Here is a 21,050-nt window from a genome sequence, read left to right as displayed (position 1 = left end):
TTCTAGGACGTGGCCACATTCCCAGGAGTCTGGGGATCGCTCATCTCCAGCTTAAGCAGGCGGAGGGGCCAAGACACGTTCAGCCTCTAGAGGAAATGATCTGGACCCCAGGATGCTTCGCGGTGGGGAGGGGGCGGGGGGAGGGGAAAAAGGGAATGAGTGAGGGAGGGTCTGGGGTCTGGACCCCAGGATACCTTGGCCTTACCCTCGGGGGAGGACCATTCCGTCCCTCCCCTGGGACCAGGAGGGCCGATTTTCCGAGGGGGCCGTAGAGTAAGACAAACGTGGGTTGGAGCTCCCTTCCTTGCCTCTGAGCCTCGGTTTCTCTATCTGGGAAATGGGGGTGAAAACCTGCCTTCATCCTCTTCCCTCCTTCATCCTGCCCTCCTCTCTACAGAGCCAAATAAAGACGCACAGACATATACATTCGAATGTGTCCAGCCCCAGATCCACACACACACACACACACACACACACACACACACACACACACACACAACCTCAGCCTGCCAGTCACCTGGTCAGCTGAAATCACACTCCTGAAAACTCTTCACCCACTTCCTGCCATCCCCACTACCCTGAGCCGGTCCCGGCTTAGGCCTGACCGCCAGGTTCCTGCCCCAGCCTCCTCCTGCCCCAGCCTTGCACCCTGCACACGGCAGACCTAAAGCACAAACCTCTCCCTCTCCTGCTCAAATCCCTCCCATGGCTCCCCAGCGCTTAACGAGGCCCTAAGGCCCCGCCAGTCTGCACTGCCCTACTCTAGCGACCTCTTCATGCTCATTTGCTGCCTCAGGTGAAAATCCAGCCAGACAGCGACCACCATGGAGGCAGGCGGCCTTCTTTGGCGTCACTGCCTCCGCTCCAGCAGCACTTAGCCTGGCACGGGAGGGGCAGTAATTACACGCAAATAACCCCCTATAGTCATCTCTTTGGCTTGGGGCTTTTGCCCTGGCTCTTCCTACACCCCGGTCATGCACTTCCCCCAGGCATCCGCCGGCCGCACCTCCTTCGGGTCTTTGCAACATTGAAAGACCCCGTCTCTACAAAAAACACAAAAAGTAGCGAGGCTTGGTGGCGTGTGCCTGTGGTCCCAGCTACTCCAGAGGGAGGCTGAAGTGGGAGGATCGCTTAAGCCTAGCAGTTCGAGGCTGCAGTGAGCCGTGATCGCGCCACACTTGTCATCTTCTCAGTGAGGGCTTCCCAGGCCGCCCCGTTTATGACTATAAACCCTCTCCTGTCCCGGCCCTCCTCGGGCCCCTGCTTGCCGGACTTTTGTCCCCATCAGGTCTCATCCCCTAATGCATGGATTTCGTCCTCATCTAGGGAGCGTAACCCCAGTCTCCCCACCGCATGCTCCCTGCGGGAGGGTCCTGTTTCTTGCACCTAGAACAGGGCCTGGGACGCACCTGCCCTGGATAAATCTCATGGACTGCGCGGATGGCGCTGCGGGCTCCTCCCGGACTGTCGCCTTCTCTCCCAGGAGGGGGCAGCCGCGCTCCGCTCCACCCGCTGCCAGAGGCTCCACGCGCGGGACAGACCAGCTGCTGCTGCCTGTGCTGGTCTCTGTGCGCCGGGACCCTTCCCTGCGGGACCTCAAGGCCTTTAGGCGGCTGCTTCTTCGACCGCAAACGCTCCTCCCCATCCCCTCGGGAACACTCCCTCCGCGAATGAGGGAATGAAAACAAGGTTTCTTTCCAGCACATTCCCCACCAGGCAAGTCTGGGGTCTAACTCCCCCAGTCCGCGTGGTTCATTCCGACAGTCAGTCATTCAACAAGTAACAGCAGCCGCCGCGTGCCAGGCACGGTGCTGGGGCTGTGGACACGAACGGGACAGGCCAAGACCCGCTTTCTCCCTGCGGACCTGGCCCTGAGCCGCTCTGCGGCGCCTCTCCCCGCCACGCCCACCTGCCCCCATGCCGCGTAGGTCTCCACAGTCACAGCTCAAGGTCCTCCGCAGGGGCTGCTGCTGCTGCGAGACCACGGGGCGCTGGGGGGAGTTGGAAAGCAGGAGGAAAGGGACGCCATGTGGGGGAATGTTAGGGCTGCGGTGGCAGCAGCAGCTGACGGTCACTGCGATGAACCAGGGGCTCCCAGGTCCCGCCTCAAGCAAGCCGGCCCCGTGCGTGGAACTTGGCAGTCCTACACCGGGGCTCTGACCAGCAGCATTTCCCACGTGGCTCCTCCAGCCCTCGAGAGGGAGCAGCTCCCTGCATTGCTAATATTGGGACAAACCGACCTCCCCGTTTTTGCACTTCCTGGTTGCAATACCCCAGTCACCAATTTCCTCTATTAACCTCCCTGACAAGTACAGTCGGTGCGCTAATGAGTGTGCCAGGGGGCAGTCATAGCTCTGAAAAATAAAGGGAGGAAGTGCAGAAAGGGTTACTTTTTTTTTTTTTTTTTTTTTTTTTTTTTGGAGATGGAGTCTTGCTCTATCACCCAGGCTGGAGCATAGCAGCACAATCTCGGCTCACTGCAACCTCTGCCTCCCGCGTTCAAGCGATTCTTCTGCCTCAGCCTCCCAAGTAGCTGGGATTACAGGTGTGTACCATCACATCAGACTAATTTTTGTATTTTTAGTAGAGACAGGGTTTCACCATCTTGGCCAGGCTGGTCTTGAGCTCCTGACCTTGTGATCCACCCGCCTCAGCCTCCCAAAGTGCTGGGATTACAGGCGTGAGCCACCGCGCCCGGCCGGCCAGAGAGGGTTACATTTTTATAGGTGGTCAGGGAAGCCCTCCCTGGGAATGTGACATTTGAAGAAAGGTCTGAATGTCTCAAAGGTGGGAGCCACGCCTATAGCCCGAGGAAAGGCATTCCAGGCTGCAGGAAGAGCAGTGCAAAGGCCCTGAGGCAGGAATATGCCTGTTGTGCCCTGGAGACCTGGGTGGCTGAAGCCACAGGAGACAAAGAGAGCGCAGTGGGAAATGAGGCATCGGGTGAGATGGGGGTAGAGTGTGTAGACCTGAGCTGTGCAGGAGAGCTGTCTGCAATGGTGGCAATGTCCCGCACCAGCGCTGTGCAATGTGGTAGCCACTGGCCACGTGTGGCTCTTGAGCACTTGTGACGTGGCTGGGAAGACTGAGGACATGGATGTGTAATTTTATTTAATCTTAATTACATTTAAATCCAATTTGCCCCGTGTGATTACCTAGTTGAACAAAGCATGTTGTTGAACAGACCCCAGTTGAACAGACCCCAGGTGTGACTTCTGAGAGGACGCCTCTGGCGGCCATGTGTGGTGGGGGGACACAGGATGGAGGGAGGCAGAAAACTCAGATAGAATGGAAGACTGAGGCGGAGGTCCAGGGCGCAGGCTAAGGGTGGAGGCTGGGGGGTGCGTACATGCAGCTGTGGCCTCACAGAGTGTATCTGGGTGGAAGCTATGGTGGCGATTGGCTGGGCAGGGTCTCCATGGATGTCCAGGGGCTTCTGAGCTGAGGCTGAGGCCTGAGGCTGGAAGTGGGGAGGCGTCAAGGGTGGGAGTGGAAGCTGGCTCAGATCTGCAAGGGGTGAAATGATACTGCTGGGTAGGGAAAGTCAGGCAGGGAGCCTGAAGCAGCAAAGGACAGTGTATATAAACTAGTGACAGGACAGTTCCCAGGTGTTCTGGGCAAACCACAGTCAAGACTGTGGACATGTGTGGCCCACGCTCCCACACTCCCCCTGTCCCGTCACCCAGAGCACAGAGAGAGCACAGTGCTGAATTTCACTTTACTGGATGATCCAGGTGACACAGTGCACAGGGACAGAAGTTTAGGACCGCTACGGGAGAAGCACACCTGGGGCCCTCCCCACCCACAGGCAACACCACAGGCTGCTGTGCCCAGCTCTAGGTGCACCTGGCCTGGTCCTCAGTGGGTGGGTCACTGTCCAGGGACAGCCTCCAGGCAGGGAGGAGCACCCACGCCCTGCAGCAGGTCTCAGACAGCATCTGCATCTGGGTGTCCCTGACATGGGACTGGGACAGTCTGGTCCGGGCTCTGAGGTCACACCCAGGCCCCATTATTCCTTCCCAGGGACAAGCAGGGCAGGGCCCCCTGGCACGATGGGCTCCTCACTGCCAAGGGATGGAAATTGGGACGAGGAAACACACACATTGCCCCAGGGACAAGAAGGCATGAACGAATGTGGGGTGCCGTGGAGGCTGATATTTAGGGAAAAATCAAGCTCAGCAGGGGTGGGGAAGCTGAAGCATAAGGTACAGCACGGTACTGCACAGACTCACACACAACTCAAGCTTGCTTGGGACAGCAGGTGGTGAAACCTCACAGCACTGGCCGCCTACTCAGGAACCTCCGGGGAAGGGCTGGGGTTTCCTCCCCAGGTCATTTCATCCCCTGTAAGGAGGGACACGTGGCTGGCTTCTGCACTGCCCAGGCGAGCCTCTGTCCCTCACAGTGCCCTTCTGAGGCCCCTCTGGCCTTTAATTCACTCAGGGGGTGAACCCAGGCATTTTCAAGGCCTTTAGTAAGGGCTGCAAGGCCAGCGCTGAGCGGTGGGCCAGCTCCAGAGGATAGGGAGGACCAGGGGAGCCACAACCTATGGGAGGGGGCCAGGGCCCACTCAGCCCAGAAGAGCCAAAACTCTGGATTTTATGTGAATTACCCCAAATGGAACACTTCCGCAAATAATTAGAATGTTGGGAAACACTGCAGTTTGAGTGACAAATTCAACTTGTGGTCAGGGGCAGGTGGCCTTGGTCTGGAGCTGGTTCCTGTGTATCAGGGGCTTCCCGGTGGGCAGGGCTGGCATGTGTCTTCCCTCTGCTCTTCCTCCTCCCACTCCTCCTCCTCCTTCCCTTCCCCCACGGTTCCTCTCCCCCTTCCTCCTCCTTCTATCTCTCAGACTGTCCTTTCTGGAATCATCTCTTCCCCTGGCTGGGAGCTGGGGCCTCCCCTGGCTGAGAGTTGCTCCCTGACACTTGCTGCGGCGGCTGGTGACCAAGCCTCCACCACAGACCCAGGGCAGAGTCAGACTGGGGTAGAGGGGCGACAGCGGCCCACAGTCCCTGCCAGGCGCAGGCCCCGAGAGCGCCACGAAGAGCCCTGCTCGCCTCTGCAGGTGCCCGGCGTCCACACACACCCTCGGGGGGCGACCCGGGCCCCCCAACCCTGGTCCACTCAGCGCGTCCCCATCTCGACCCTGGGCTGCCGCCTCGGGCACCCACTTCTCTTTCCTCCTTCCATCCGGGCTTCCTCCGTCGGGATCGCTGGCGCCCCGAGCCCACGAGGGCCGAGAGGGGAACGTGACGCCGGCAAAATGCGGCCCGGGCGCGCGGTGAAGCGAGGAGATCACGTCTGCGGAGGGCAGGAAAAGGGAAGGAGAGGGCGGGGGCCACACTTGGGCAGGCGCCCTGCGGGGCCTGCTCGCAGCCTGGGCGGCTTCCTGGGGGGCCACTAGCGGCATTTGGGGGGCAGCCTCCGGCCCCGACGGGCCTTCTTCCCGCGTGCGGCCTGGCCCTTGGCCTCGCCTGCCCTGGCATTGGCCCCGGCGCCCGCGCTCCCCTTCTTCTTCCGGCTTCCCGCGGCGTCGTCCTGGGCCGAGCCCCGGCTCCCGGCTTTCTTCTCGGGAGTGACGCCCCGGCCTCGGCCTCGGCCGCCCCCGCGGGTTTTGCGGGCCCCGGACGCGGTGGGGGGCGCGCCGGCCGGAGTCAGGCCCCTGGGGGCGGTGCGCGCCCTCTTGGCTCGGGGCTTCCTGGACGCCCTGTCCTCGGGCTCCGACGCCTCGCTCTCGGTGTCCTCCGACTCCTCCTCGGACTGTTCGTCCGAAGCCTCCTCTGACCCCTCGTTGGACCCCATGTTCTCCCGGGCGGCCAGGAGCGCCAATACCTCCCCCAGTTTGCCTTTGGGGTATTTGTACTTCCCCCCTTCCCAGGCGTTTTCTTTTTCCTCCTTCATCACCTCCGCCATGTCCTGGGCAGCCAGGAGCGCCACCAGCTCCAGAAGGCCCCCCTCGTCCTCACCGTGCTCGCTCCAGCCCCTGAAGAGGCCACACCCAGCCTTCTTCGCCTGGGGAGGGAGATCTGGCTGCGCCAAGGTGGAAATGCACTCCCGGAGGTCCCCGTCGTCCCCGGCCTTGCGCAGGACCACGGCGTCCACCTCGCGGCCCGCCTCCTCCACCTTCACGCGGGTCCCGTTAGTGTCCTTGGACATAACGGACAAGACCTGTCGGAGGGCGTCTCGCTTGTCTTTCTCGTCGCTCCAGCCTAGCGACTCGATAACAGAGGCGATTTTCAACATCTCCTCCCGGGCCCAGGGGTCTGACGGGTCGGTATAGGCCACAATGGCCACGAACTCAGGATTATCCAACCCCTCTGTTTCTTGGTCCCCACTCTCCTGCGAGTCGCTCTCCGAAGCGTCGCTGTCCACCGGCTCTTCGTCCGGGTTGTCTCTCACAGCCAGCAGGGCCACTAAGTCGGGGACGCCATTTTTGTCTTCTTTGGTGTTCAAGCGGATGGATTCGGCCCCCGCTGGCTCCTTCTCTGCCTCTTGTTTCTTCGCTTTGTCGGTGACAGTGACCAGAGCCAAGAACTCGCGGGGACCATCTTCCCCCTCCGAGCTGCAGGGCGCCCACTGCCTAACCAGCTCCCTGGCAGCCGCCTGGAGCGTGGCGTACAGCGCACTCTGATCCTCGTCTCCGCTCAGGTCACCCTGGTCGATCTCCTCGATCACGATGCCCAGGCTCTCATCGGAAGAGTCCTCAGCCTCACTCCTGGCAGAAGCAGACGGCCGCCCTCCTCGGCTTCTCTTCTTGCCCTTCTGGGTCAACCTGTTGCGTCTGGTTCTGTTTCTACGACCCCGACGGCCCCTCCTTGCGTTCCTGGCTGCCCCAAGAGGCGAGCCAGCCTGCCCTGTCACTTCCCCAGAATCCTGGGCCTGGGTCTCCGAAGCTGGAGGGGTGGGCGCCTCCCCGGGGGTCCCAGCCTCCGCGGCCTGCGTGGGTCCGTCATCCAGCAGCAGGCGTCTCATCTGCCTCAGGACCCTCGTGTCCTGAGCACAGTCCTTCCACAGAACCCTCCAGACCCCGTCCTTGCCTGATATCTCCCTGGGAATGGCAGCGTGATTGACGTCCTCCACAAACTCCACCAGGGCGGCCTGGGCCTTCTCGTTCATCAAGCCCTTCATGTGTCGCAACCTGAACGTGCCCAGGGGCAGGAGGGTCGGCTGCAGGACGGCTTCAACATCCGCCTGCTCCAGGCCCTCCGGGATGCCGGTGACCAGCAGGGCCCTGTGCGCGTCCACGTCCAGGCTCCGGCACCAGTCCTGCAAAATGCTCATGGCCATGGTGCCGCCCCCTCGGCGCTGATCTTGGAGCAGCAGGGAGCCCGAGATAGGGGTGGGCTGCTGCGCACGGTATCAATGCAACCCTGGAAAGCCACCTGCAGGGCTTAGAGTCCCGGTTCCGGTGAATGTGGCAAGGCTGGAGTGGGGCTCGGGCCTCGGGGGCTCTAGCTGCCTGCTGGCCGGCTGGACGCAGTGACCTTCCCCCGGGACCCCTCTCCAGAGCTGTCTGAGGATCCGCAGGGGGCTTACGTGTCTGCTTTCCAGGGCAGCTCCCTCCCTCTCTGATACAGGCCCGAGTGACTCGGCACCACGACCAGGTGCAGGGGGGCGGCGCCGAGTGCACCTGGAGGGGCGTGGGAAGTGGCAGCCGCCGCTTGCCTGGCGCTCGCGCGGCGTCTGAGCGCGCACCCTGGGCCTGAATCTCAGCAGTTCCGCTGCGACGCGGCTGCTCCGGCCTGCGCCTGCGCAGACATAGCCGCACGCCCTCCCCTGTCCCCCGCCCAACCGTCTCCATGGCAACGGTGCAGCCTTGAGCTGGGGTCTCCGTCGCTGTGGCCTGAGACGCTTCTCTTAAAGGTCCCGATGAGGACTTGGGGCCTGGAAGCACCAAAAAACGCCGAAACCACAGAGGGCCAGAAATCATTCGAGGAGACCCGACCTTATTCAGGGGATATGAGGCCTCCTTCCAGGGGGTACAATTCCCCCTTCCAGTGGCCAGGTGGAATTCAGGATATAGGCCTAAATCAAGGGGCATTGCCCTTGCAGCATGGGACGAGGACTTACTCGGGATACTGGCCTCATTCACAGTATACGGGTCTCAGTATAAAATGGGGGGGCCAGGCGCCGTGAGCAAGACACCATTCAGGGTATATGGGCCTCACTTGCAGGGTAGAGGCCCCATTCAATGGGACCGGCCCTCACTCCTATACACGTTGCTGTATTCTGAACTATGCATGCACAGTAAAGCCTGTGGTTTCGCACACGCTTTGAGCATATGTATGATTGTTAGACCTGCCATGAATTTTGCAAGAAAGCATTTCCCTTGCCTGGGACTGCAGACTGGGCTGTGAACGTCAGTCATAGCTACTGTAAACATGCATTTGCTTCTCTGTCCCTTGTTGGCCATGAGGCTGCCCCCTACTCTATATGAATCTGGCTCTGTAGCCCAGCTGGTAGGTTTATATCTCAACCATCGTCCCTACCTCAAAGGGTTTTTTTGTTTTGTTTTTGTGGTGTTTTGGTTTTTGAGATGGAGTCTTGCTCTATCATCCAGGCTGGAGTGCAATGGCACAATCATGGTTCACTTCAACTTCCACCTCCCAGGTTCAAGCGATTCTCCTGCCTCAGCCTCCTAAGTAGCAAGGATGACAGGCCTCCCAAGTAGCTGGGATTACAAGCATACACCATCACATCTGGCAAATGTTTGTATTTTTTGTAGAGATAGGTTTTCACCATGTTGTCCAGGCTGGTCTCGAACTCCTAACCTCAAGTGATCTGCCCACCTCAGCCTCTGAAAGTGCTGGGATTACAGGATTACATGGTGAGCCACCATGCCTGGCCTCAAAGGGTTCTCATGAGGATTAAAGGGAATAATCCAGGAAAGCATTTGGAAGAGAGGCTGGCCCACAGCTGGTGCTCCGTGAAAGATGGCGAAAAGAAGTATTTATTCAGAACTTACCACTATAAAAGCATCTGTTCTGTTGGTTTGTTTGTTTTTGAGATGGAGTCTTGCTCTGTCACCCAGGTTGGAGTGCAATGGAGCAATCTCGGCTCACTGCAACCTCCACCACCTGGGTTCAAGTCATTCTCCTGCCTCAGCATCCCGAGTAGCTGGGACTACAGGCATGCACCACCATGCCCGGCTAGTTTTGTTTTTTGTTTGTTTGTTTGTTTGTTTTGAGACAGAGTCTCGCACTGTCACCCAGGCTGGAGTGCAGTGGTGTGATCTTGGCTCACTGCAACCTCTGCCTCCTGGCTTCAAGCCATTCTCCAGCCTCAACCTCCCAAGTAGCTGGGATTACAGGTGACCGCCACCACGCCCAGCTAATTTTTTGTATTTTTAGTAGAGACAGGGTTTCACTCTGTTGGGCAAGCTGGTCTCAAACTCCTGACCTCGTAATCCACCCGCCTTGGCCTCCCAAAGTGCTGGGATTACAGGTGTGAGCCACCGTGCTCAGCCCAAAGCATCTGTTAATAAACAAATAAACAGGAAACCAAAACACCTCGAGTTTTTTTTGTTTTTAGTTTTTTGTTTTTTTGCCACCAGACCCACCCCCCTACTGTTGTGTTTGGATTTTTTTACGTTTAAGGACGGTTTAATTGCAAGGTCACCATGGCAACTGGGCAAACTGCTTACTCACTCCCATTTTCCACCACTTGTTCCTCCTCTGATCTTCCTGATCCACAGATGGATGTGATGTGACTGTTGTCTCCAGAGCAGCATTGTCAAGCAGGAATGGAATGCCAGCCCCAAATTCGAACTGCATGTATAATGTGAAAATTTCTAATTGTGGCCAGCCAACACTGACCTCAGGTGATCCACCCACCTCAGCCTCCCAAAGTGCTGGGATTACAGGCGTGGGCCATCATGCCCAGCCCAAAGTGTCATTTTTGACATGTGAATCTCCAATCTAGGCTGGGCACGGTAGCGCACGCCTATAATCCCAGCTACTTGGGAGGCTGAGGCAGGAGAATCGCATGAACCTGGGGGGCAGAGGTTGCAGCGAGCTGAGATTGTGCCACTGCACTCCAGCCTGGGAGACAGAGGGAGACGCTGTCTCAAAAAAAAAAAAAAAAAAAAAAAAAAAATCGAGTTGCTTTTTCTACATCTATTGATTAGAAAGAAAGAAGGAAGGAAGGAAGGAAGGAAGAAAAAAAGAAAGAGAGAGAGAAAGAAAGAAAAACAGTTTTCTAGGTGGCTATCTTCAATAGAAAAGTGAATTTTAAGAATAGATTTTGGCTGGGCGCAGTGGCTCACACCTGTAATCCCAGCACTTTGGGAAGCCGAGGCAGGTGGATCACTTGAGCCCAGGAGTTTGAGACCAGCCTGGCCAACATGGCAAAACCTCATCTCTACAAAAAATACAAAACTTAGCCAGGCTTAGTGACACACATCTGTAGTCCCTGATACTCAGGAAGCTGAGGTAAGAGGATCGCTTCAGCCCAGGAGATCAAGGCTGAAGTGAGTGATGATCATGCTACACTGCATTCCAGCTTGGGCAAGAGGGTGACCCTGTCTCAAAAAAAAAAAAAAAAAAAAAAAAGAAAAAAAAAGGGAAAAAGGAAAAGAAAGAATATATATTATTTATCCCAAAATATACAAAGTGTTGTCATTTGTACAGTTGTCAATATAAAACAATTATTAATGAGCTATCAGACACTCTCTTTTCATAATGAGTCTCTTTGGAGTAGCCGTATTTCAAGGGCTTGGCAGTCACACAGGGCCATCGGGAATTTGTTTGCAAGAATTAATTAGGGAGTGTGCGTGTGTGTGTATGCGTGTGTGCGTGTGAATACACTCAGCACAACCGTTATCTATAACTGCAAGATTGGAAAACACAACAAAAAGAGAAACAGGAAGCTTGCACTTTTCGTGTGTGTGTGTGTCTCTGTGTGTATTTTAGAGTCAGAGCCTTGCTCTGTCACCCAGGCTAGAGTTCAGTGGCATGACCATGGCTCACTGCAGTCTTGAACTCCTGGCTTCAAGCACTCCTCCCACCTCAGCCTCCAGAGTAGCTGGAACTAGAGCACACCACCATGCCTAGCTAATTTTATTTTTTGTAGAGAGAGGGTCTTGCTATGTTGCCCAGGCTGGTCTCAAACTCGTGGGCTCAAGTGATCCTCCTTCCTTGGCCTCCCAAAGTGCAGGGATTGCAGGCGTGAGCCATCATGCACGACGAAGCTGACACTTTTCTAAGTCGTTGTGGAGAACCACGGGTGAAATTCTTGTAAAAATGAAGATTCGTATACCTACCCATTTAAAGTGTACAACTCAATGGCTGTTAGTTCATTCACAGAGTTGTGTGACCAACACCACGACTGATTTTAAAACATTTTCATCACCTCAAAAAGAAACCCCACACTGCTTGGCCATCACCCTCCAACCCTAGCCCCTGGCAACCACTAATCTGCTTTCTGTCTCTATGGACTTCCCTGTTCTGGACATTTCATATCAATGGAGTCATACAATATGTGCTCCTTTGTGTCCGGTTTGTTTCACTCAGCATCCTGTGTTCAGTGTTGTGTGGCATGTGTCATCCAATGCTCTGCTCCATTTATTTAGAGACAGAGTCTCGCTCTGTCACCCAGGCTGGAGTGCAGTGGCACAATCTCAGCTCACTGCAACCTCCACCTCCCAAGGAGTTCTCCAAGTTCTCCTGCCTCAGCCTCCAGAGTAGCTAGGAGTACAGGCACCCACCGACATACCCAGCTAATTTTGTATTTTTAGTAGAGACAGGGTTTCACCATGTTGGCCAGGCTGGTCTCAAACTCCTGACCTCAGGTGATCTGCCCATCTTGGTCTCCTAAAGTGTTGGGATTTCAGGCCTGGGCCACTGTGCCCAGCCTCCATTCTTTTTTTTTTTTTTTTAGACGAAGTCTCGCTCTGTCGCCCAGACTGGAGTGCAGTGGCCGGATCTCGGCTCACTGCAAGCTCAGCCTCCTGGGTTCACACCATTCTCCTGCCTCAGCCTCCTGCCTCCATTCTTTTTATGGCTGAGCGATGTTTCATGGAATGGATACATTTTCTTTATCCATTCATCAGCTGATGGACATTTGGGTTGTTTGCACTTTTTGGCTATCATGAATATGCTATGAACATAAAAACAGGAATATGCTGTGTGCAAATTTCTATGTAGACATATGTCTTCATTTCTTTTGGGTAGACATGTTTAGGAGAGGAATCCCGGGGCATATGGTAATTTTTTTTTTTTCTTTTTTTTTTGAGACGGAGTCTTGCTCTGTCGCTCAAGCCGTCCAGTGGCCGGATCTCAGCTCACTGCAAGCTCCGCCTCCTGGGTTTATGCCATTCTCCTGCCTCAGCCTCCCAAGCAGCTGGGACTACAGGAGCCTGCCACCTTGCCCGGCTAGTTTTTTGTATTTTTTAGTAGAGACGGGGTTCCACCGTGTTAGCCAGGATGGTCTCGATCTCCTGACCTTGTGATCTGCCCATCTCGGCCTCCCAAAGTGCTGGGATTACAGGCGTGAGCCACCGCGCCCGGCCGGCATATGGTAATTCTATGTTTAGTCATTTGAGGGGCTGAAAGGATGCTTTTAGCAATGGTCAATGCAGAGCAGGAGTCTTTCCGACTTGCCACAAAGGCGCTGTAAGTGCTAAAATGGAGTTAGGTTCTGGACCCAGATCATTGTAGACTGATTTTTCAACAGTGTCACAGGCTGGGTGGCTTAGATAACAGAAATCAATTTTCTCCCAGTTCCAGAATCTAGAAGTTCAAGATCAAAGTGCCATCTGGGTTAGTTTTTACACTTGCCCAATAACCAGGCAGGTCACTTTGTCTCTTCATGGCTCTGTGGCCCCAGTTTATCGTGAGGTTGTGAGGATTTAAGAGGGGTGTGTGTGTGTGTGTGTGTGTTGGAACAGTGCCTGGCCCTGAGTGTTACTGTGATGAAGATTTCATTCTCACCGTGGGACAGGATGGGGTGGCATGCTGGAATGCAGAGGGGACTCCCCAGGCAAGCATCTGGTTTATAGAAGGACCCAAAGGTACAGGGGCTGAATTATGTCTCTTTAAAATTCATATGTTGGAGCCTGGATGTGGTGGCTCACACGTGTAATCCCATCACTCCGCGAGGCTGAGGCAGGTGGATTGCTTGAGGTCAGCAGTTCGAGACCAGCCTGGCCAACATGGTGAAACCCCGTCCGTACTAAAAATACAAAAATTAGCCAGGTGTGATGGTGCGTGGCTGCAATCCCAGCTATTCAGGAGGCTGAGGTGGGAGAATCGCTTGAACCTGAAAGGTGGAGGTTGCAGTGAGCTGAGATTGCACCACTGAACTCCAGCCTGGGTGACAGAGCAAGACTCTGTCTCAAACCAAACCAAACCAAACTAAAACTAAACTAAACTAAACTAAAATTCATATGTTGGGCTGTGTGTGGTGGCTCACACCTGTAATCCCAGCACTTTGGGAGGCTGAGGCAGGCAGATCACTTGAGGCCAGGAGTTCAAGACCAGCCTGCCTAACATAGTGAAACCCCATCTCTACCAAAAATACCAAAATTAGCTGGTCATGGCCGGGCGCAGTGGCTCACGCCTGTAATCCCAGCACTTTGGGAGGCCGAGGTGGGTGGATCACAAGGTCAGGAGATCGAGACCATCCTGGCTAACATGGTAAAACCCCATTTCTACTAAAAATACAAAAAATTAGTCAGGTGTGGTGGTGGGCACCTGTAGTCCCAGCTACTTGGGAGGCTGAGGCAGGAGAATGGTGTGAACCTGGGAGGCGGAGCTTGCAGTGAGCCAAGATCACGCCACTGAACTCCAGCCTGGGCAACAGAGTGAGCGAGACTCCGTCAAAAAAAAAAAAAAAAAAAAAAAAATTAGCTCATTATGTTGGCAGGTGCCTGTAATCCCAGCTACTCAGGAGGCCGAGGTGGGAGGATTGCTTGAGCCTGCCAGGTCGAGGCTGCAGGCAGCCATGACTGAGCCCTTGCACTCCAGCCTGGATGACAGATTAAGACCCTGTATCAAAATTAAAAAAAGGATAGACCATGAACCCCAAGCCCTGTGCACAGATCATCTTACAGGGACCAGCCAGGCAGGGACATCAGGAGCCCCAACATGTCCTGCCCAGTCCCACCCTGGGCATTTCCCCTGGAATCATGGTATCTTCTTAGGCAGAGATGAGCCTATGACTCACCAAGCCACTGCCTCTAAGGCTCCAATGGAAACAGCTGGAATAAAGGGCATAAAATGTTCAAGGCCGGGGACGGTGGCTCACACCTGTAATCACAGCACTTTGGGAGACCAAGGCGGGTGGATCACATGAGGCCAGGAGTTCAAGACCAGCCTGGACAACATGGTGAAACTCTGTCTCTACTAAAAATACAAAAATTAGCTGGGCCTGATGGCATGCATTTGGAGTCCCAGCAACTCGGGAGACTGAGGTGGGAGGATCGCTTGAAGCCAGGAGGCGGAGGTTGCAATAAGCCGAGATCGCACCACTGCACTCCAGCCTGGGTGACAAAGTGAGAGACTCTGTCTCAAAAAAAAAAACAACAAAAAAAAAGTTGTTTGAAATTCTTCTCCCCCTCATTTTGTGTTTGAGAAAAATACAAGTGAATCTGCCTAACTGAAAATGGCACTATTGGAGCAAGGGTTCTCCAAGTGTGGTCTGGGAACCTCCAAGGGTTACAAGGACATTCCAGGGTATCCATGAGATAAAAACCATTTTCAAAATACTAAATCATTATTTGTCTTTTCACTCGTACTCTCTTACCAGTGTTCAGTGGAATTTTCCAGAGGCTACATGCCGTACCATATTGCAGCTGGCTGAACCAGGAAGCAGGTCAAGGATTGTTGAGCCAGACATGAAAGTGAGTTGAAAAAACACCAAAATACTACAGTGCCACTCTTCTCACCAACTTTGTTTTGTTCTGGAAAATTTATCTATCTTTAGGGCCAGGCAAGGTGGTTCACACCTGTAATCCCAGTACTTTGGCAGGCTAAGGCAGGAGGATTGCCTGAGCCCAGGAGTTCGAGACCAGCCTGGACAACATAAGGAGACCCCATCTCTACAAAAAAATAGTCAGTTGTGGTGGCCCATGCCTGTAATACCAGCTACTGGGGAGGCTGAGGTAGGAGGATTGCTTGAACCTGGGAGGTTCGAGGCTGCAGTGAACCATGATTGTGCCACTGCACTCCAGCCTGGGAGACAGAGTGAGACCCTGTCTCAAAAAAAAAAAAAAAAAATACTAGTTAAATATATATGTTATCTACATGAGTGTGTAACATGTATGTTACTAGGCAGGACATTTTCGGGCTCCAGATGCCCCTACTTGGCTGGTCATCATTAGATCTTATGTGCACAGGGCCTGGGGCTCAGGGTCTATTCTTTTTTCTTTTTTATTTATTTATTTATTTATTTTTGAGACAGGGTCTTACTCTGTCACCCAGACTGGAGTGCAGTGGCTCAGTCATCATGGCTCACTATTTTTGAAAGGGTTAATAAATACCATATTCTTTTAATTTATGAGGGAAGATTTCTAGTAAATATTGACAGATATAACCCGCATAAACAAACACTCTTTAGGGTCCTTGATAATTCTTTTTTTTTTTTTTTTTGAGACGGAGTCTCGCTCTGTCCCCCAGGCTGGAGGGCAGTGGCCCCATCTTGGCTCACTGCAAGCTCCACCTCCCGTGTTCACGCCATTCTCCTGCCTCAGCCTCCGAGTAGCTGGGACTACAGGCGCCCACCACCTCGCCCGGCTAGTTTTTTGTATTTTTAGTAGAGACGGGGTTTCACCTTGTTAGCCAGGATGGTCTCGATCTCCTGACCTCGTGATCCACCCGCCTCGGCCTCCCAAAGTGCTGGGATTACAGGCTTGAGCCACCACGCCCAGCCGATAATTCTTAATAATTTGAGAGGTCCTGAGACCAAATAGTTGGAGAATATACATACTAGAGAATATAACACAATGTTCCGTAGGGCCCCAAACAGAGAAAACGTTTTTCAGCCGGGGATGTGTGTGTGTGTGTGTGCGTGTGTGTTTCTCCAGCAAGTTACAATTGAATCATGGGAGTTAAGTGCACTGCAGACTCATCTCCCCTCCGTTGTCTTTCTGCTCCTCTCTTTTCAGCCTCACCAGCAGTGTTGCCAGGGAAACCAGATCAGCACATCCTCAACACAAAATCAATTTATCTCCCGTGTGTCTGGAAGGTGATGGCAGTTGTGCCTTTCAACACGTTTACATCCAAGGAGCTGTCGACTCCGCCTGCCTCCACGTCTTAAAAATGCTGTTTTATCTTCATCCCCTCTCCCATTCCTTTCCACTTTTCATTTTGTGATGGCTGTCCTTTTATTTTCACGTGTTCTTGCAAAATGTGCATTGCTGTTTGGGGGCACCTAGGCTAAATTTGCATAACTTGTTTTCCATGATCTCTTTTTGTTTCTCATGGTTTATTTATTCATTTTTATTTTTGCACTCAGCAGTAAGGTGTCTTAAGATTGATCCCAGTTCTGGCCCGGCGCAGTGGCTCATGCCTGTAATCCCAGCACTTTGGGAGGCCGAGGCAGGTGGATCACGAGGTCAGGAGATCGAGACCATCCTGGTGAACATGGTGAATCCCCATCTCTACTAAAAATACAAAAAAATTAGCCGGGCGAGGTGGTGGGCGCCTGTAGTCCCAGTTGCTCGGGAGGCTGAGGCAGGAGAATGGTGTGAGCCCGGGAGGCGGAGCTTGCAGTGAGCTGAGATCCGGCCACTGCACTCCAGCCTCGGCGACAGAGCGAGACTCCGTCTCAAAAAAAAAAAAAAGATTGATCCCAGTTCTGTATCTTGCCTATAAGTTCACCTGCTGAATGGGGCTGCATGGCTGTTAAACATGGTTGTAAGTTCTTTAACTCCATTGAGAGGTGGGATCTACGTCCTCTTTCCTGGAAGCTGAATCTGGGTGAGTTTGTGACTACCTCAACTGCCAGAGTATGTCCACTTGCTCTGTGTCTTTCAAGGTTAGCTGGATGCTAGGTGACTTCCAAGGTTAGTTATAAAAGGCTTTTGCCTAGTTCTTTTGGAATAATTACTGCTTGGAACTTGGCTGCCATGCTGTGAGGAAGCCCAACTCACATGGAGAGCGCTGCATGCGGGTGCTCAAGTCAACAGCTCCAACTAAGCCCAGTCTTCAAATAATCTCAAACCAGGCACCAGACATATGAGTGATGAGGCTTCCAGATGATTCCAGACCCTAGCCATCGGGTGTCATCCCCACACATTGTGGGGCCAAAAGAAGCTATCTCCTTTCATAACTACTGACCCATGGAATCTATGAGCAGAGATGTTGCTGCTTTATGACACTAAGGGTTGGTTTGTTACACAGCAGAAGTAACCAGTGCACACCCATATCCATCTCCTGCTCCCACATACACACAGCACAGAGACTCTACCATAAATGTTCTTGTACACATTTTCTTATGATGTTGAATGAGAATGAGACACTGAGACTGCCTTTGGCATAGGTCCCAGGAGCAGAATTGCTTAGGTCTGCATATTCCTTTTTTTTGTTAACCCAGTGACAACAGCCATCGTGGAATGCAGTAGCCCTCATGGTTCACAACAGCCTCGACTTCCTGCACTCAAGCGATCCTCTTACCTTAGCCTCCTGAGTAACTGGGACTACAGGTATGCACCACCACGTCTTGCTTATTTTTAAAAATTTTTTGTAGAGATAGGGCCTCACTATGTTGTCTGGGCTGGTCTCAAACTCCTGGGCTTAAGCAATTCTCCTTCCTAAGCCTCTCAAAGTGCTAGATTACAGCATGGGCCACTGTGCCTGACTAGGGTCTGTGTGTTCCTAACTCTACCAAGTCCTGCAAGTCACTCGGTGCAATGAATATCGCTATTCACTCACGTATGAGGATTCCTGTGCCCCCAATGCCCACTCCCACCTCTGGAGATTGCCCGGGCTTCTAAGATTTGCCCATCTCATGGGCATAAGGTGGTAGCTCATTGTTCTCCAACTACAAATGAGTGTGCACATCTCTTTTCTAGTTTATTTGGAAATTCCCTTCTTTAAATAGCCTGTTCATAATGTTTTGCCCATTTTCTCATTGCTGTTTGTGCTTTTACCACAATTGTTGACTTTTTAAAGAACCCAGTGCAATTCCTAAAGGTATTTTAGCTCTTTCTGTTGCTCCAATAATACATTGTTAAATATGAATAACATTTCTATAATATAAAGAGGATAGTATAGCATGGTGCTCAGTAAATCTTGTATTGAACAGATGAAGCAAGAAAAGAAAGAAGGAATTATAACATCACACACACACCATGCCAAGCGATCATCTTATGCCAGACATTGGCTAGAATAGCCTTTAATATATTGCTTCATTTAATCTTCACCACAGTCGTGTAAAGCCAGCCCCATTATTATCACTATTTTCCACATGAAAAATCTGAGGCTGTCAGTGCACACACACGCAGCGGGGAAGGTCTTTTACAACTGGGAAGTGGTGAGACATCAATTTGACCTCAGGTCTCTGTGATTCCAAACCTTTTTTTTTTTTTTTTTTTTTTTTTTTTTGTATTTTAGATAGAGTCTCACTCTGTCACCAGGCTAGAGCGTAGTGGCGCAATCTTGGCTCACTACAACCTCTGCCTCCTGGGTTCAAGTGATTCTCCTGCCTCAGTCTCCCAAGTAGCTGGGATTACAGGCACCTGCCACCACGTCTGGCAAACTTTTGTATTTTTAGTAGAGATGGGGTTTCACCGTGTTGGCCGGGATGGTCTCGATCTCTTTACCTCGTCATCTGCCCGCTTTGGCCTCCCAAAGTGTGGGGATTACAGGCGTGAGCCACTGTGCCCAGCTCCAAACCTCTAACAGTGATACCGCGCAGACTGTCAGCAGCACCATCTCTCCTCAGCACTCATTCATTCATTTAATCATTTAGCAAACACACAGAACCCACACCTGTGGGAGATGACTGTGACCACATCAGACCAGGGTCTGGCTGACATCATAGGGAGATCAGATACGAACCACTACTGTCTAATTCATAATGATGAAAAGAGTGAATTACTTCACAGCCTTTCTGTGAATTTTCATGTGATGATGAAACACAGTGAGCTGGGTCCCAATGTACCTCCTGGTGAGTGGCCACTTTCTACTGTGGCAGAGAAGGAAGCAAGATACAGGATGAAGTGTATCAGTGATTGCATTCACACTACAGCAGACCATGAAATACTGATTTCAACCTTAGTCAAGCCTCATCATGTTCCACCTTAGAACATGCTGAAAAATGTTAACCTACTATTTGCAAAAGAAAACAGAAAGCTGGGACGGGCACAGTAGCTCACATCTGTAATTCCAGCACTTTGGGAGGCCAAGGCGGGTGGATCACCTGAGGTCAGGAGTTCAAGACCAGCCTGGCCAACATGGTGAAACTCCATCTCTACTAAAGATACAAAAAATTAGCTTGGTGAGGCAGGAGAATTGCTTGAACCCAGGAAGCAGAGGTTGCAGTGAGCTGAGATCACACCATTGCACTCCAGCCTGGGCAACAAGAGCAAAATTCTGTAAAAAAAAAAAAAAAAAAAAAAAAAAAAAAAAAAGAAAGAAAGAAAGAAAGAAAAGAAAAGAAAAGAAAGAAAACAAAAAGCTTATTTCAACTTACATAATGAAAAATTGTGAATGAAAACTTAAAATACGGTGATGGTGGGGGCACATAATTTCTCAAAATACTTTTAGGGGTTATGAAACTTAAGAAGAACAGACGTGGTGGCTCACACCTATAGTCCCAGCAAATTGGGATGCCGAGGTTGGAGGATCACATGAACTCAGGAGTTCAAGACCAACCTGGGCAACATAGGGAGACCTCATCTCTATGAATTTTTTAAAAAATTAGCTGGATGTGGTGGCATGTGCCTGTGGTCTCCGCTACTCTAGAGGCTGAGGTGGGAGAGTCACTTGAGGCCAGAGGATTGAGGCTGCAGTGAGCTGAGATGGCACCATTGCACTCTAGCCTGGGCAATGGAGCAAGACCCTGTCTCAACAATAAAAATAGAAAGAAGAAAGTGAAGAAGGAGAAGGAACAAGAAAAGAAGGAGGGAAAGGAGAAAGAGAACAAAAGGAAAATGAGGAAGGAAAAGGAAAAACAGAAAGGAACTGGAGAGAAAGGAGAAAGAGGAGGAAGAGGAGGAGGAGAAGGAAGAGGAGGAGGAGGAAGAGAAGGGAGCAACAGAAAAAAAAGATTGAAAGCTGGGCTCAGTGGCTCATGCCTGTAATCCCAGCACTTTGGGAGGCTGAGGCAGGAGGATTGCTGGAGGCAAGGAGTTTGAAACCAGCCCGAACAACATAAAGGGATTCTGTCCCTACAAAAAAGAAAAAAAAAATTAATTGGGTGAGGTGGCACGCACCTGTTGTCCCAGCCACTTGGGAGGCTGAGACGAAGGGATCACAGGAGCCCAGGAGGTTGAGGCTGTAGTGACCCTTGATTGTGCCACTGCACTCCAGCCCGGGCAACACAGTGAGATCCTGTCTCAAAAAAGTAAAAACTAAAAAAAAAAAAAAAAAAAAAAGGAAATACAAAGAAAAGAGAGATTGAAGAGTTGTGTTTTATGTGGATAGTTTTAGGTGAGCAAAGGATATGGCCCTGGAACTAAAGACTTAGTTGGCTCTGAGTGGAAAAGCCCTTTGTGGAAAAGTAGGGGAGGATCTAGGAAGAGGAAGGAAAGCTGAGGGCTGAAGCTCTGAGCCAGGGATCACAGGCATCTCCCCAGTTAGCCCCTCTACACACCATTCTGCTCCCTATAACACCTCATTTTCCCTATAACACCTCATCTTCAAGAAGACTCCATATGGGGACATCTAGAACCACCTCAATCTTTCTCATAGCTGCTTCAAACTCCACTGGTGGGAGCACACCTCATTTAACCAACTCCCCACAGATGGAGGCAGACAGGCCTGGGGTGACTCAGGACAGGCTCCCAGGGAGAGGGGCCCATCCACTCTGGGACACTCATGAGTCCTAACTCAAGCCCTACAAGGCAGAATCCTTTAGCATCATTATCACTCTATAAAAGAGGAAAC

The 21,050-nt window shown here is 52.4% G+C and overlaps 1 protein-coding gene and 1 pseudogene across 2 annotated transcripts; both read right to left on the bottom strand.

Annotated features, from left to right (window-relative positions):
- Positions 1–3,090: 3,090 nt before the first annotated feature.
- LOC116418584 lies at positions 3,091–5,298 on the bottom strand (annotated as a pseudogene). The gene has a single exon (XR_004228677.1). The product of XR_004228677.1 is annotated as an uncharacterized LOC116418584 (transcript).
- On the bottom strand, positions 3,701–7,682 carry PNMA8B (PNMA family member 8B). Its single transcript, XM_023182724.3, has one exon. It carries the CDS (start codon positions 7,288–7,290, stop codon positions 5,404–5,406), a length of 1,887 nt encoding a protein of 628 aa, XP_023038492.2. The 5' UTR covers positions 7,291–7,682; the 3' UTR covers positions 3,701–5,403.
- Positions 7,683–21,050: the final 13,368 nt, after the last annotated feature.

The sequence above is a fragment of the Piliocolobus tephrosceles genome, chromosome 21 (assembly GCF_002776525.5).
Source record: "Piliocolobus tephrosceles isolate RC106 chromosome 21, ASM277652v3, whole genome shotgun sequence".
NCBI classification, from domain to species: domain Eukaryota; kingdom Metazoa; phylum Chordata; class Mammalia; order Primates; family Cercopithecidae; genus Piliocolobus; species Piliocolobus tephrosceles.
This window is presented reverse-complemented; position numbering and strand designations above follow the sequence as displayed.